The 16,145-nt window shown below is 37.6% G+C and overlaps 1 protein-coding gene across 1 annotated transcript in view; it reads right to left on the minus strand.

The window, feature by feature from the left end:
• Positions 1 to 16,145, minus strand: part of SCAPER (S-phase cyclin A associated protein in the ER) — a 142,677-nt gene that overhangs the window by 106,846 nt on the left and 19,686 nt on the right. Inside the window, exons 6-15 of the mRNA XM_082291057.1 lie at positions 13,589 to 13,689; positions 13,022 to 13,138; positions 11,013 to 11,173; positions 4,571 to 4,833; positions 3,929 to 4,150; positions 2,202 to 2,372; positions 1,656 to 1,731; positions 1,096 to 1,213; positions 657 to 768; positions 78 to 218 (exon numbers count right to left, since the gene is read on the minus strand). Of these exons, the coding sequence (XP_082147183.1) occupies positions 78 to 218; positions 657 to 768; positions 1,096 to 1,213; positions 1,656 to 1,731; positions 2,202 to 2,372; positions 3,929 to 4,150; positions 4,571 to 4,833; positions 11,013 to 11,173; positions 13,022 to 13,138; positions 13,589 to 13,689 (1,482 nt within the window). The remainder of the gene's footprint in view (positions 1 to 77; positions 219 to 656; positions 769 to 1,095; positions 1,214 to 1,655; positions 1,732 to 2,201; positions 2,373 to 3,928; positions 4,151 to 4,570; positions 4,834 to 11,012; positions 11,174 to 13,021; positions 13,139 to 13,588; positions 13,690 to 16,145) is intronic.

Genomic DNA, 16,145 nt, shown 5'->3' on the forward strand with positions numbered 1-16,145 from the left:
CTCAGGAACACTCTAAGGTGCCACATATATAAAGGCAAAGCTGTTAAATAGTTCCTCTTGAAAACAAAGTCACTTACCTTAGCTTCTTCCTCTTGTGCTTTTTTCACAATTGCTTGTAGCTGCACTTCACGTTTGAATTCTGCATGGAGTAACTTCTCCTCCATCATCCTGCGCCTTTGATCTAACAATTCTTCTTTCCATTTCCTTACATCTTTCTCCTATACAGAATGAGCCAATTCATTACTGACAATGGTATCTGACAACAGGGCCTGAATTTTCCTCAGGATTTTCTAATACTTAAAGCTTTCTTCACAGTAACAAAATACTTCCAGGCTCTACACAAAGCCTGCCTTAAGTTTAACCCAAAGTATACTGCTTCAGTTTGGTGAGTTTTACCATTTCTGTTGGATACATGCAACACATTTCTAGTCTCGTCATGCCTTCCCTGAATCTAAGATTTTCCACTATAACCACTCAAAGAAGTTCATGATTTGAAATAATGCTTTAATTGCTGTGATGCACAAGTCAGCTGTGAAAACTACGTAGATGAAAACTTCATTTCACCACTAGTTTCAATCTCTAATATGTCTACTATGTGGAAAAAAATCCTTTTCTGAAAGGCAGCAGTACAGGCCTTTATATCACATAAAGCTTACCCTCTCCATTAATTTCTGAAGCTTCAGTGTCTTTTCTTCACGTAACTTTTCTCTCAGCTGTTGAGCTTTCATTTGTTTCTCCTCATGCTTCTTTTTGGACTCTGCTATTGTTCTGTCAATAAAAACCAAAGTAGAGCAAAAGCAAGTCAGACAATATTAACTGCCAGTGTAGCAAACATTTCTATGCCATTTCAGTAAGAGAAAACAAATAGGCCACTGGAGGGCAATTATTTCCTGTAAATGTGAATATTGTTCTTCTAGACTTCTTTATTTAGTGGACAATGTAGCACAAGCCTACTCATGAAAAAATACAGAGAGATTTCTGTAGCACTTTCCACCCACAGCCTAAAACAGAGTAGATTTATGAACAGTTTCAAGCAGCCATGAGTTCGGTTGCTTGTTTTCCCTGGCTAATCCAGGCAGGCAACAACTCCAGCACCTTTTGCGTGAGGGTGACGAGAGTTTCTCGTGCATGTGGATCCCGTGGCCAGGGGGACGTGCAGGCTCTTCCTCCACTCTGTCTCCCCAGGAGTTGCTCTGGCGCCAAGACTCACGAGCTGTACAAATAAAAACAAAGGTGTGGATAATTTAAACACACTTTTCTACAAGAAACACAAGCAATAAGGATTAGTTTCTCTAGTTGTCTCTCAGATGGGTTTCCTTGGGCCTAGGTGCAAACACAGACTGAAGCATCTTTAATACCTTTCCTTTTTTAATGCTTAATGATTTTATTACACTTTTATCCAGATGTTAATATAAAACTGGACTTAAAAAATGTAAAATTCTAACACAGAGGTGCGGAAGAGAGCTGAAGAACAAAGAGACACAGAGACAGTTTGAACACAAGGTCCATCCTTCCTCAGGAAACAACATAGAAAATAATGTAACTTGGAATGTGTTGGGGAAACTTCTGAAACCTTAACTGGCCATGAGCATAATGGACATTTTTCTAAATTTTTGCTGTCATTTCCATGCAAGCATAGTAAGATGAAAATTTACCTTCATAATCTGCCAAAACATCATTCCAGTCCATAGACAAACCACAGAAGGATATGCTTCCATTGCCCATATTAGCCTGAAATTTAATATGAACCAGACAGTAAAAACATAAACCTTAACTCACAGGTGTGCACACACACTAAACAGCGCCCACTCAGCAATATTCAGCAATGCTTCCAAACAGAACTCACCACCCCAAAAACAGATGCTGCTCCCGCTCTGACAGTAAAAATGAACACTTTTGCTTCACTACTCTTCCATGGTTACAATGAACCTAACAAGCCCCAGCTTGCCCTATTTTGCTCCCAGAAATAGGCACCAGGACGACGACTCCATGATCAGAGGACTCTGTACCACTGAGCTTAGTAAGTACCTGAGTTTAGTAAGACTAAATATACCTCAGTATGGTATAATTATTACATGATGCTATTTCATGTGTAAAATGGGTTATGGTAATGCCAAAACAAACACTAACAAATTCTGTATTCATACTCCACTGACAACAAAGCTTGAATTTGGGTACAGTAAAATGAACTGGACACTCACAGAGAAGTCACTGTCATTGTCAGTCTCAATATTAATGTCATTGTTTTCCTCTGCCTCAATCTCTCTGGTTAACTGCTCCTCCTCTGCAATAGCACTGGCAATGGCTTCTTCATTTGCCTTCTCCAGGCGATCTGCTAACTCTTCTTTCTTAGCAAGGACTTCTGCCATGGACTGTAGGAAACATGACACCAGAAAAAAACCCAAAATCAGTAGCAGGCATGAAACAGAGGATTCCACATAGTTAACATGAATTATACAGTATTTTATTCAACTTCTCTTTACTTACAGTTCCTTTACTGATATATTTTGTGAAGGTAGCTGAAAATATAAGCCCCATGAAAAGTGTTAGCAACTATTAACTCATTTAATAACTACATGAAACATGTATGAAATTAATTATTCACATAATTCAAAAACTTATTATACAAACACTGTCATTAAAAGCACAAAGACTGCAATTACTGTTTTAAATACTTACTCCTTAGGGACTCAGCAAGGCATACTCTGAGACATGAGTGCATGCATGCTGTTACCTCTACAAAAGGAATCATGCTCCAAAGTATCATTTAAAGATTGAAATTATCTGCATGAACTGTGTCTGGAAACTTCACCATAGTTAATACAATGGAATCTCAGGCCGTACTTGTCTTTCAACATGAATGACAAGAGAGTGGGGTAAAAATGTAAGCCTGAATATGTTGATTTTCTTTTCCTTCTCTAGTGTCCAGCATTAACCAGTTGACTTCCACTCCAGCTACCGAACAATGTGCCACAATACACAAATTGGTATTTAAAGCTGTCTGATCTGGAGTAGTAAAATGCTTCCAAGAGACACAGATCCCACCAATCTGGCAGCATCCTGAACTGTTAATAACTGAGCATCTGAAACAATGTTAGTGGATGAGATGCTAGAAATCTGCTCTAAAAGCAAACAGGTACTTGGCTTGGAAATTATCTGGAAGGACTCCAGTTTGCAAAAGTTAAAGGGAAAGTGATTTATAGGAAAACTTCTGCAAATCAGAATTTTAATCTAGTTTCTGACAAAACAAAACCAAAACAAACCACCTGAAAGTATAACCTGGATTTTATGTAACATTACTGCAGCTCACCACTCAAGAGAACCCCAGTGAAGCAGACACACCCTGAGACCTGCAGAATTCTCCAGACAGGAAAGGACACTCTTTTCAGGAAGCCAGATAAAAACAGAATACTGACTTCATGTTTTTTGCTTTAAGAATGGCATTCCTCCAAACTGGCTGTAAAGGAAGACCCAGCAGAACAGCTCAGTGAGTCTCAAAAAGCAGAGGTCTGACTTTGTTTCTAAGAGAATTTTGATATCTCATGTGTTTCCAGTTTGAATGATGAGCGAAACTGAAGTAAGACTTTAATGAGAGTGTGAGTTAAAATGACTGATAGTGGAAGGAAATGAAAAATTAGCACAGACATTATTAAAAGAAGTAATGAGAGCACAGATGTCTTTATTTCAAATAACACATTTATATCTTTCTACTTTAAATTCAGAAACTTTACTGGAATTAAATTCTATCATGAAAAGTATCTATGCAACATTATTTTTCCTACAGTAAGTACCTCATACATTTTTTTTTACAGTTTTTACATAAGGCTAACAGTAAACACTGTGCAACACAGACCGAGAAAATTAAGGCTTAGATTTATTATTCACTCATAAATCTTATGAGATTTCTTACCAATCTGGCAGCACTCACATTTGAAATATCTGAGGGATCCATTTCAGTTTCAGATTTAGCTTCTTCTGTTTGATGCCAGTCTGTAGTGTCAGTGCTCTGGGAGGAGGAGGCTTCATTCATCTGCAGAGTTTTTGAACTGCAGTCAGTACTGGTGAGAACTGGAGGCATCTCAGGAGCTGGTTCTAAGGAATCCCCTTGCAGTGCTGTGCCAGTGCTCCCACTGGCTTCTGAGGCTGTGAACTAACAAGAGGCATTTGCAAAATTAACAAAATGGAACATACTGATTTTTAAAGTCAGAGTCAGTTTTTAAGGAAATACCTGGCAATAACAGAGTGATGCAAATAACTTCACTTATTTCAGGTGCTCATAACCTTGCAAAAGTTGGATCTTTCTACCTGAAATCTATGTATGAGATGTGCTGACTGCTGACTTTTTGGAAAACATGGAAAAGCTGTTCACAGCATCATCATTTTAATTAGCCTATTTGTGCCAACATCTTAATGCATTTCCATAAATGTAACTGAAATAACCATTATTTAAAAAGCCTTTTACAATCTGGTTATTTCATAAAACCTCTAGACAACATCACCCTTAGAAAATGCTCTGAAGAACAAGTTGCAAGATTTAAGGTTAGAAAATGGTTCCAAATTATGTACTGACCTGGGTCCTTTCAGTAAGAGGACCCTCAGACTGATGTAAAGGATCCTTGTGTACCAGCTCTGTGCTTTCGGATGCAGCACTGTCAGTGACTGAACTCCCATGCTTGTTTTCTGCTGGTGGTGAAATTACATTTTCTTTGTCACTGTCACCTCTGGACTTCACTGATTCTGCAGCTACAGGAGCTTTTGTTGCCAAAGGTGTGGATCGAGATCGAACAGGCCTTCCACGCTGAACTGTTTCCCAGCCTTCTGCATCCTTTCGATCTACATGAAAAAACACCCCCCATTCTCAGAAAGGAAGACTTATAAATAGAAGCATTAGACACAACTATTTTATTATAGTATTACACAAGTTGTGGGAGAAAAATGTTCTCTTTAAAAATCAATACCAAAAAAATCAGTGAAATATTCTTTAGCAAAGCTTTTTACTTCAAGGAATGCTTTTGGTATTACAGACACTGGACAACTCTATTCATGGGACATGTTCTGTTACTGCAAAGAGTGAAGCTACTCAGACACAAAAAGGTGTGGGAAATGGCAACATGTACTTAAGCTTGCCATCCTTTTTCCTTGCTATTTCATGAGACAGTAAAGCACAACAAAGCAACCACACCTGCTCTTCTTTGCAGCAACAGTAACGTTAGAGGCCTTTTGTGAAAGTACAGACATAATTGCACAACTTAGCATGGAAAGCAGAAATGTGGCTTACTATTCTTCCAGTGTTTTGTTTACTTCTTTTTCTATTTGCTTCACTCTGATAGCAAAAATACACTAATTGGTCTCAGCTTTTAGAAACTTGCTCTTCCTGGATTCCAGGAAATTGCAAAACATTGCTACAATGGGACTGCAAACTGAAGGAGAAAATAGAAAAGCAGTTTTCTTCAATTTACTTTGATTTCTATATAGCTGTTACATATGACTTTCTAATCGACATTTCTGATATCTGATATTGGTACATACGAGAAAACCATTTGAAGCTACATTTGTCTGCCTGAAGCATCAGGTCTTATGTGTGACCAGATTTCCAGATTACAAGGTGAACCCCTTCTCCATATGTAACATTTTTGTGGCCAGCAATTAATAACAGCACATCATTTCCCATGTACCTTGAAACAACTGTAAGTGATTATTTGAAGCCTGACAGTACAGCTCACAAGTGTGAAAGGTAAGCTCAGGCCTGTCTATTTGCTGAACAAAAATTCTAGCAAAAACTTCAAGAACTAACTATGTATATACTGCCCAACATACTTCTGGCAAAAGCTGCTTTTAAGATTGTTCACATGAAAGGAAGAGAAGGGTGTAGGAGCTTACTTTTACCTGGAGGAGTAGAGATGCAAAAAAACCCAACACTAAATTGCCTGTTTTACAGAGGGTAATAATCTGGAATACAACTTGTAAAAAAAATTAATTCTCTGGGTATTTTTAAAGTTTTTACCAACAAAGATGGTCATGTAGCTCAGGCATAAAGACAAGAGCTTGAGCTCAAACATTAAGGTTTAACATATGAACTGGACTAAACAGCCTTTAGGAGGACTTGATGTTCAACAGCAGCAGTAACCAGTAAACTGGAAATCAGCCAAAACCAGAACTAATGGCACTTTCATCCTTTGCTGCCCTTGGCATCCAGCATTTTACAAACATTGCTGGTTTAACTATTGGGTTCTTTTAACATCTCCGGATGAAACACAGCAGCCTGGCCCAACAGCTGGTGTAAATCCTAAGTTACCAGGGAATTTGACAGGACTGTACTGGAATTTATCTTCACTGAGCAGCTCATGCAACAGCTGTCTGCATATAACTATATAACTGTTCACAAACCTCAATAATAACGGTAATGACAGATGCAAAAAGATTATATGGTATTTTACTATTGAGTAATTAGTAATTGAGTAATAGTAATACTATTGGTATTTTATTGTTTCACTCTAGAAAAATTGCTGTGTATTTTAAAGTAAATAAAATTTCCAAACTGTGTGAATGAACATGGCTGATCTCCTCAGATCACTGCTGGTACCAGAGTCTGCAAAAAGCCTTTCTGTGTTCCTTCCCCTTATGTGCATTCGCACACATTTCAGAGTCCCACCAACCAGAGATGGGCAGTCAAAACCACACCAATTGCATTTTTTCCTTTGCCACAGACTTTCCATCTGACCCTGTAGGCAACACTGGCCTTCTTTTCATTTCTTCATCTTCATCTAGAAAAAATATCATTACCTACAGGAGCTAGTGATGGGAACATGTTATTGCCCTCTCAGAGGCAATCTTAACTCCAGAGGTTCTCCAGGGAACAGGGTTTAATTCCCCAGAAATCACAACCAGATTTACAGCAGAAAGCTCACAGCATCTGGCTCTGCATCCTGTGGGACAAAGACTGCTCAGGCCCTTTAAGGAGCACAGCTGCTCCCACCCCACCAACCTTAGTAACTGATGGGACCACAAAGACTTTGCTATATCTGGCTTAGGCCAAAATCTGGCCAAGAAATTTTCCTGGCAAGTAACAGACACCAGAGATTGTTCAGAAGAGCTGCTAAAATCAACCAAAGAACCACCACTGCTGTACTGCAGCAACTTCTGGATTGCAATTCCTTTTGCTTGTCATTTGCAAAACAAAATTATTGAAACACTTCACTTCTATTTGTTCTGAAAATTGAAGTCACCTTTTACATAAAAGCATCTTTTCTACATTAAAAGGAGCAGAAGAGACCCTTTTGTAGAATCTACTACCTAAACATAATTTTACTAACCTCTAGATAATAAGAGATATTAATCATATATATGTATCTCAACAATAGTACCAATACCTTTTACTAATATCTACTAAAGTTTATTCTACCAAAAAAGAATATTCTTGCCTGTTGATTCTTTGCCTTGTGACATATTGCTTAGTAGTCTACAATGACAGACTTAATTAGAATAAATTATTCAGAGCATAGCGGAACCATAATCACACTTACTAAAGTAAAAATGAATCTTTTCATAAAAGCCATTCATGTTCAATTTTTAATTTGCATTTTTTCACTGTCAGATTCATATTTATTACCCAAGACTCAACCAAGCATTTTAATAGCCCAGAAATATCTGCATTTGAAAGAATATTGTTTGGTGACTTCTTTAAACACAAGGCAGTTTTTAATGCATATATGTATTCAGACTCCTGAATTACCTGGAGTCAGTTTAACAGTGTGATGCCATCTGACAATTAGCAGTGCACCAGAAGATACATGTTCATTTCAATTCACCAATCAGTTTAGTATTCAGTCATTTCCAGGCATGTTTTTAACTAAGAGCTTGCAAAGCTAATACATTTATTACACTAGATCACATCTAATGAGAGACAAAGTTAATACTCAGTAAGGCACCAATCTTCCTCCATGCTTATTCCCTAAGTCTGGAATTCTTATAGCCCAGCAGCCATCTCCACAGGCTAGGTATCACATGCCGGGTTTGATTACCCCCAGAGCTTTGCAAATGAATAATTCATTTGACTACCCTCATCATTCTCTAGTTTCACATGAACCTGGCTGTCCCTGCCTGTGCTTGTGTTACATGGAAGTGACAAGCCATCTGTTACCTCAGGGCCCTCACAGCCACCAGGCTCCTGGGAAGTTGCTCCATCTGGAAGAACTGGCCAAGGAGCCTCACTGGAAACACTACTAACAGAAATCCAGGCAACTATGTGCAAACTCCTGGGGGTTCTACCTCAGGAGATGCACGGCCCTTCTAAAAAAATTCACTTGCCAGTAATATCCTGCCCAAACCCCCACATTACTAAACGTCAGTTCCATCTGAGCCCAAACCAGAACAGCTACTTTAGAGGACTGTACATCCTGCAAAGTTTCCAGTCTTAGCTGCATTACAGAGAACATCTATTCACAACTATGGATGTGAGCAATTAATACAAGAAAGATTATAATGATAATAATAGTAATAACAATAAAAATCAACCAGATTTCAAGTATGGCAACAGAAAAAAATTTAGTGTTTCTGAGAAGTTCATATGTTCTAGAGTGTCTTAAATTCTGTAATAACAATTATTTTAACTGTAAGCACCTACTTCCATTTCTAATACACACTCTAAACTCGTATAACCCCTCTCACTTTTTACCACAGGCACCAGGGAATTCATGACCCATGAAACTGCTCAGATAGTAAGAACAAACTACGCTTCATGTTGTAAAAAACACTCAAGCATGAAAGACAATTTTTAAAAATTCATTAAAATATTGAGGGTAACAGTAAGTTTAATGAGGGAAATGAGCTAAGATGATTTAACCTCATTTAATTATGACTCCAGAAAAGGAAAGATTAAAGAACTATATGGAAAAATAATGCATTTTCTCTCTCCCTAAGGGCTTATTCTGTTAAATTTGGAAATTGCATCAACCATGAAACAGATACAGTATCATACTTATCCACATCACAAAATCATTGTGGGGCCTAATGATAATGCTGTTGGAAATCACTGGAGAAAAAAAGTGTTTGGGGAAATCCTGTGGCTGTAAGCCCCAGCTGGGCTTTGGGTGGGCAAGGGAGCATTACAGGGGGCAGGGGGAATCCTTTCCCCAAGGCCCACATGCACCAAACAGCTGGGAGTGCATTAGCTGGGGAAGGGGCAGAGCAGATGACACACGAGCCTCAGAGCTGCTTCAATAATGCATGTGAAGGGCCTCTGTGGCTCCCTTCACATAAACTTCACAGATTTTCTTGTGCTTTCATCAGTGAGGATAACTGGATCTTACCAAAGCGATTCCACCTCCCACACAAAGGACAGCATGCTTCTACAGAGAACTTGATTTGTTAAAAACATAACAGTTCAGCCACGAGAGAATCACTGAAATACTCCAGTGCTCAATGTCAGCAATTAGAGATTCTTAAGGATAAACAAAGCCTAGCAGGAATGACTGTTATTTCTTAAAATTAAATGTTTCAAGTCTGGATTGCATAGTACATTTGACTTGAAGATTACTGAACACTTGCAGGCCAGTACTACAGGACCTAAGAGGCTTCTCTTTTTGGAGCTCATCAGCTGCAAGTAACATTCATTAAAAGCACAACGCTGATTCTTCAGCCCTCTAAAAGCCTCTGAAAGTAACATAAGGATAAAGTCTTTTGTTTTCCTCCTAGCCTCTTAAAATATGTTATCCATATTGAAATACAGATCACTTTATTCCCTGTGTAGCTAATAACATTCCCATATGTACAAGAACACCTAATAAAGGTATTTTAGCAACAGCTTGGAGCCTGTGACTCTAATATGAGCGATAATCACAAGAAAAAGCTTCTGTTATGAGTAACTTCAACTACTGGCATATATTAAAAGTGGAATTACTTCAATTAATCAATTCAATTACATCAGTTATAGTGCTGAAAACTCAGTCAAACAGCTCCTGCTCTCCAAGCAGCTCACTGCAACTGTACACAGCAAACTACTTCCTCAGGTAAGCAGTAGCCATCAATCCCATTCCAACCACCATCCTTAGAGTATGGGTTTGATGGCTCTGCTCTGAGCAGAGGAATCCACTACGGAACTCATTCATGTTACACTGCAAGACCCCTGGACAAGGTATTTTACCTCCATAATATGCCACAAGTCTGCAAGTCACTATTACATAACTTCTACTACTCCTAGGTTGAACATACAACTATCTTAAATTGATACATGCACTTCCTGAAACTTTTCTTATTGGAAAAAAAAAAAAAAACAACACTTTTCATTTTCTTTCAGAATATCCACTTCTACATTCTGCCTGCTGGTTTTGCAGAAAGTCATCTGGGACCACACATGAAGAAAATAAAGAAAAAAAAAGAGCATCTCTGAAGATAAGCTCAGGGATCCAGTCCAAAGAAACCAATTTTATAACCCAAATGGTAGTTTTTTATGTCTGCAACGAAACCAATCTTTTCTAGAACAAAAGATACTGCATCAAGGATTCTCCAAGGAGCATCTTTAGAGAAACAATTCATAACCAAATGTGGTAACTCTTGTCTTGCAAGGAAAAAACATCAGTTGTTACTTCAGCACAGTTCTAATAGCATGTTCTCCCTGGACATATAAAACTATCTTGAGCTCTTCACAGATTCCCGGGCATGCATTAGTCTTTATATTGTTAAGCCATCCCAGCTTGCAACCAGTTAGATGGGCAGTTTGTGACCAAAGACCTTTTGCTTCTTGGGATGTTATAAACTGGTATTTTAACAGATCAAATTCTAGCTAGTGAAAATACAGCAGAATGTTACCTACACATGAAAAACATGAAAACACACTTCTGTCTCAAACTTAACTACTGCAATGTATGGCTGCATTAATCTTTTATCTCTATACTTTAACATTGTATTTCACAAAACTAGGTTTAATTTTGCTTAGAACTTAGGTCATCACATTCTGAATTTACTTTATACCACAGAGTTTGTGAAAATAACTTAAGCCACTGAAAGGGACTTGCCATTTTTCCGCAGTGACTTCTGTGCCGGAGGTGCCAGACAGGCTTGTGCTGTTGCCAGCTCAGGATTGGCAGCTTTAGTTCCATGGTTGGCTTTTACCTTATCAGCCCAACTTACACCAGAAGGAGCCAGGCGTGTTGCAGAAATTGTCACTGCAGAGTTCCTAAATGAAAGTCACAGCTCTTTTTAGTGTCTGATCAAGTAACAGAATGGTTTGTGAGAAAGCTTTATCAGAGTCTGTCAGAGACTATCAGAATGGTGCTGTACAGAACTACTTACTTCTCCTCTGGCAAACTCTCCAGGTTGCAGCAATTTACACTGGAAAGTTCTTGTAATTTACTCAACAAATCTTTGTTTTTAATAAACAAGATTAATTTAATCTTTATGATACTAATTTCTTAAGTAATTCATGGTTTTGGCAACCAAAGAAACACATAATAACAAATTCTGCATACTAAGTCTTGAAAAATACTCCTGTCACTTTAAGCCTGGTGTTTGATCATTTAGCACTCCCAACTCATTTTCATTAAAAATAATGAACAGAGTTTTCCCTATTCATCTTCCACGTAAGTGATTTTATTTATTTTATTTTATTTATTTATTTTTATCATACCCTTCTTGTTATCTCTTCTCCAAGTTCTTTTCTTTTTGCATCAATGCTGGTAGATACCTCTGATTGTTCCTGTTTGTAGTTTCTCTACTTTTCCTACTTTTTCTATACTGCTTTGGGGAAGCTCCTAGCATTCTGCCAAAAGTTTCCGTAGTACCAAGTATGTCTCAGCCCTTATTTTCTATCCTATTCTCTCTCTCATACACAAAATACTGCAGCTCTCTGGCGTTGCCTCGCTTTGAGACACACAAGTGGACTAAGACAGAAGAAAACAGTTTACAAGTGTGAAGGATGGAAAACCCATCTTGTTATTCCCTGCTCTAACACACACAGTTGCTCATTATGTCCCTGTGATTGTGAATAAAACAGCTCCAGCAGCAATACAACATGTAATTACATGCAAAAAAATATAAGGCTTAGCTAAAAGACTAATCATGCCGAGCTGTTATGTTCTAATAAAAATAAAAGGGCATTGATTTCCACCAGATTCAAATGTTTCACTTGAGTGCTTGTGCATATTTTCTCCCTACCACCAGGCGTTTAAGCAGACACCCCTCAGATGCTGTCAGGTAGGTATCAATAGATACACAGGGCCTACACCAAACAGACTTTGCAGTATTTTTGTAGAAATATTTGATATGCAAAATTTCAGAGAGCTCAATACTCAGAAGTGCTGCCCAAACAGTCCATATTACATCTCGGCTGAGGACACTGTAACCACTTAGAAAACTGGGCAGTGTGTTCCCTAGATCCCAACAAACCTGAAGGAAGTACAGCACACACACAGAGAAAGATTTCGACTGGACACATTCGTGCTCTCCAGACTGAGACAGGGCTAGACAGTGTTGCTCTAAATTTATGCACATTTTTGTTGAACTGCTTTCAGATACTTTCATTTCAACAAGTAAAAGATGCTTTACTGCAGTATATAACATACTCTACATTTTAACTAGTATCAGTTTTGGCACACATCAGAATCATCATAATCTCACTTTACATTCACTCTTTTTGACCTGTATTTACTTCTGCATGCTCAGCTGGCCATTCACATTGGACACACTGGCAATTTTAAAATGCTAGTTAGAGACATTTTGACCTTTGTTTTGTAGATACAAGGGAGTACTAAACAGATAACATGAAATACTCTAACAGTATTTTATTTTCAGGTCTTTCTAATGACCAGCAACTAAATATATTACAAAGTAAGGAAAAGTAAGTCCTTTATAGGATTTTCCTTTACAGATCATAGGCTTTTCTTTTATGAATGCAAGTAATTGCTTATATGATTTACTAAACAGCAAAACAATACATTGGTTACTATAGAAAAATAGTGCTTTTGTGAACTTTGCTTCAAATGAATCTTTATTTTAGCTTCAATAAACTTCTTAACTGGTTTCATACCCAAAATTTAAACTCCTTCGAGCATTTGATGTCACACTAATCCTATCTGTGGATGGACTTGGGATCACATGGCGTCCTGGAGACATTTTCTTTACTTCCCAGGCCAGTGAAGTAGGTCTGCAAATCCAGGAAAGAAAAGCTTAAAAATACAATTCACAATAACTCTTCCTCTATCACCTTAAAACAAAACCAGGACTGACAAACGCTCGAAGTGTTAATGAATCCTGCTGAATTTAATCACTGATCATAGCAATTGTTTCTACACCAACTCCAAACCCTATCAGCCAGACCCATATCAAAAATAATGCCTCTTCTCAAGACTACAATGTTTATTTCAAATTCCAGTGTAGAACAAAGCATCACACCAACCATTTAAAAGGAAAGGATCAAGGTAGGACTGGAAATATCCTCTAGTTCTAAGTGACAGTGACAATGCACATAAAATGTCCTCACAGCCATTTTGTTGAAAAGGAAAATTGGTTCTATTTTCTGAATCTCTGCTAGAAAATGAAGTTTACTGTGAACTTTACTCTCTCTGTAGATTAAAAAAAATATAAATCTAATTACCTGCTTTGAGCATCAGCTTTTTCCAGCTTCTCCTGTAGCTGTATCCAATCAATCAATGCTTTGAAGTCCCTTACATAGTTATCGAGCATCATCAGGACTTCCTGAAAAGCAACCATCACATCAATCTTCCGACTTAAAAAACAATCCCCCACCCCAATAAAGAAACTGAAAAGAAAGAAGGACATTTACTATTCCGTAGCTTTCTCATTAAAAATAAACTCAACACAATCCCTGAAAACAAGAAGGCCCAGATAATTAAGATTTTTATGTGAACAATCATTAAAACATTTATCCTAAAACAAAAAAGATGCACATTTTCCAAGATCTGTGTTCGCATCAATGTGTAAGGATGAAATGGCAACACTCCCAAGAAAATAATTTTTAACACACATAAGGATACTTGTTTCATTATTTATGCTTTTTTTTGGTCAGTTATCTTTTAAAATATGCTAGACATACACCATCAAGTAAGCAAAACCATATAAAACCTAACAGGTCTGTGAAAGACTAATAATGTCACAATTAATCTGTTTGTGATACGAATGTATACAAAAATACACAAAGGCAACAGCATTAGAACCTGGGTAGCATTAAACAGATACTGTCAAAAACGATGTGGGCATACTGGACATTTACTCAGGATAGGCAAAATTTAAATGAAGTAGTTTGAATCTGGAACTACATTTTGGCCTCTAACAAATAAAATTAACTGTTGCAAAAGGACATATAAATTAACGTCACACTACATCAGGAAGAAAGTCATAGACAAAATGGCAGTGGCTGAAGAGACTTGCTTCTGATTAAAATATCCTTAACTACGAGAAAGCATTGACTGGGCCTACTGATATCCAGCTGGCACAAATGTACAGATGTAGTACCTATAGTAAGGTCAGATTACAAGCAGAAACAATGAAAAATTCAAAGTAAGTTGCCTTTACTCAGATAATGGCACCATTTTTTCACTGCAAAGCAGAGCAAAACACAATATAATGGAACTCTCAGTTGTGTTCCCTGAGCAAACTACAGTTATCTACTGCTACTGGTAGGGAAAGGAGCAATTCTTTATCATGCAGCAAGGTAGGAAATCGCCTGTATTCCACATATAAACTCAAAAATCATTGACTGAACATGACAAAACACACACAGACATAAGGCACCTCCTCAGCAAAGCTGATCACCAACAAAGCACATTAATGCCTTTCTAAGGGAGAGAGTTTGAGCTCATGTTAGTCAGAAAGGGCAGCTTTCATAACTACTCTTTCTGAGACAAGAAAAATGTGTCCTGTACTCTGTCATGACAATGTGCTGAAAATAATAAAAATCCATGAAGGAACCTTGAATTCTATGAAACTTAAATGAGCTTCACATGCAGAACGTAAAGTACAGACATAGTTTTGTGGTATAAAGAAAAACACTAATGACAAAACGCTGCTGTTTCACAAGTTCTTTACTATGCCAAAGTCAGTCCTGCTGGTATTGGATCAATTTTCTGCTCAAAGCAAATAACTACTACTTAGAAATTTTGGGAACAATTACAAATGAGAAGGTATTGGTTCTTAAGTGCATAACTACAAATTTTAACAGTAAAACCTTTGACAGCAAAAATATTACAAACACTCTCCTACAGTCCAGATAACTAATGCATGTTTTTGTAACATCATGTCCCATACAACTTTAATTGTCCTTTTAATAGAAAAAGGACCTCTAATGCATGCAAAATGCTTTCTCCTATAAAATCATACTGATTGATATTCATTTTGTTTAACCCTAACTTCGAAATTCAGCTTCAGTTTTGACGTAAGTGTCCTTTTAACTACTCTTTATGGCACATACAGAGCATATGCTGGTTGCTGTAAAGGAAAAGTCACCACAAAGTCAGACACCAGGGAAATCAAACAGAATCCTACTGCTGATGCAAAAGTTGTTCTTTGCTTTGAAATATTCCCAAAAAAAGCTAACAGAAATCTTTCTTACAAAGCAGTTGTAAGGTTTACAGCACCAAAATAATTCTTAAGTAAAGTCTGCTACAAGAAATGAACAAGTCAAGTGTTTCAGCCAGCTCTTTTTTTCAGTTTCACTAATAAAATTTCAGCTTTCTAATCCAATTCACATCCATTTAGGTTAGCCCATACTAAGTTGTGCTGACTGTTACTAACAATGAGAGCATAGAAAGCAAAATTTAATTCTGAATCATTTACTTTTCAAGTCAGCCACTGACATACTCCTCACAAAAAAAAAAAAAAAAAGAATTAATGTGAATATGAGTTATATTTCTGAAGTTAGCTGGCACAGGAAAAAAACCGCAATAAATGGCTTAACCTATTTTAAGGAATGTTTAGCTCCACATTATCAGAAATGATCAGAGCAGACCCATGCAGCTGTAACCCGAGCCATGTTTTATGAACAAGGGAATACAAACAAGACAAGCAGCTGGAGCGGCCCCATACTCACTGATGCACATCTCTCTCCCTAAAGCTATGAGGGCCATTTTGTCAAGCAGGATGGAGCAGAACAAAAGTGGCTCTGAAAGCGCCGTTGCAGGCATGCAGATAACTCC

Source organism: Coloeus monedula (genome assembly GCF_965178545.1).
Source record: "Coloeus monedula genome assembly, chromosome: 14".
Classification (NCBI taxonomy): Eukaryota; Metazoa; Chordata; class Aves; order Passeriformes; family Corvidae; genus Coloeus; species Coloeus monedula.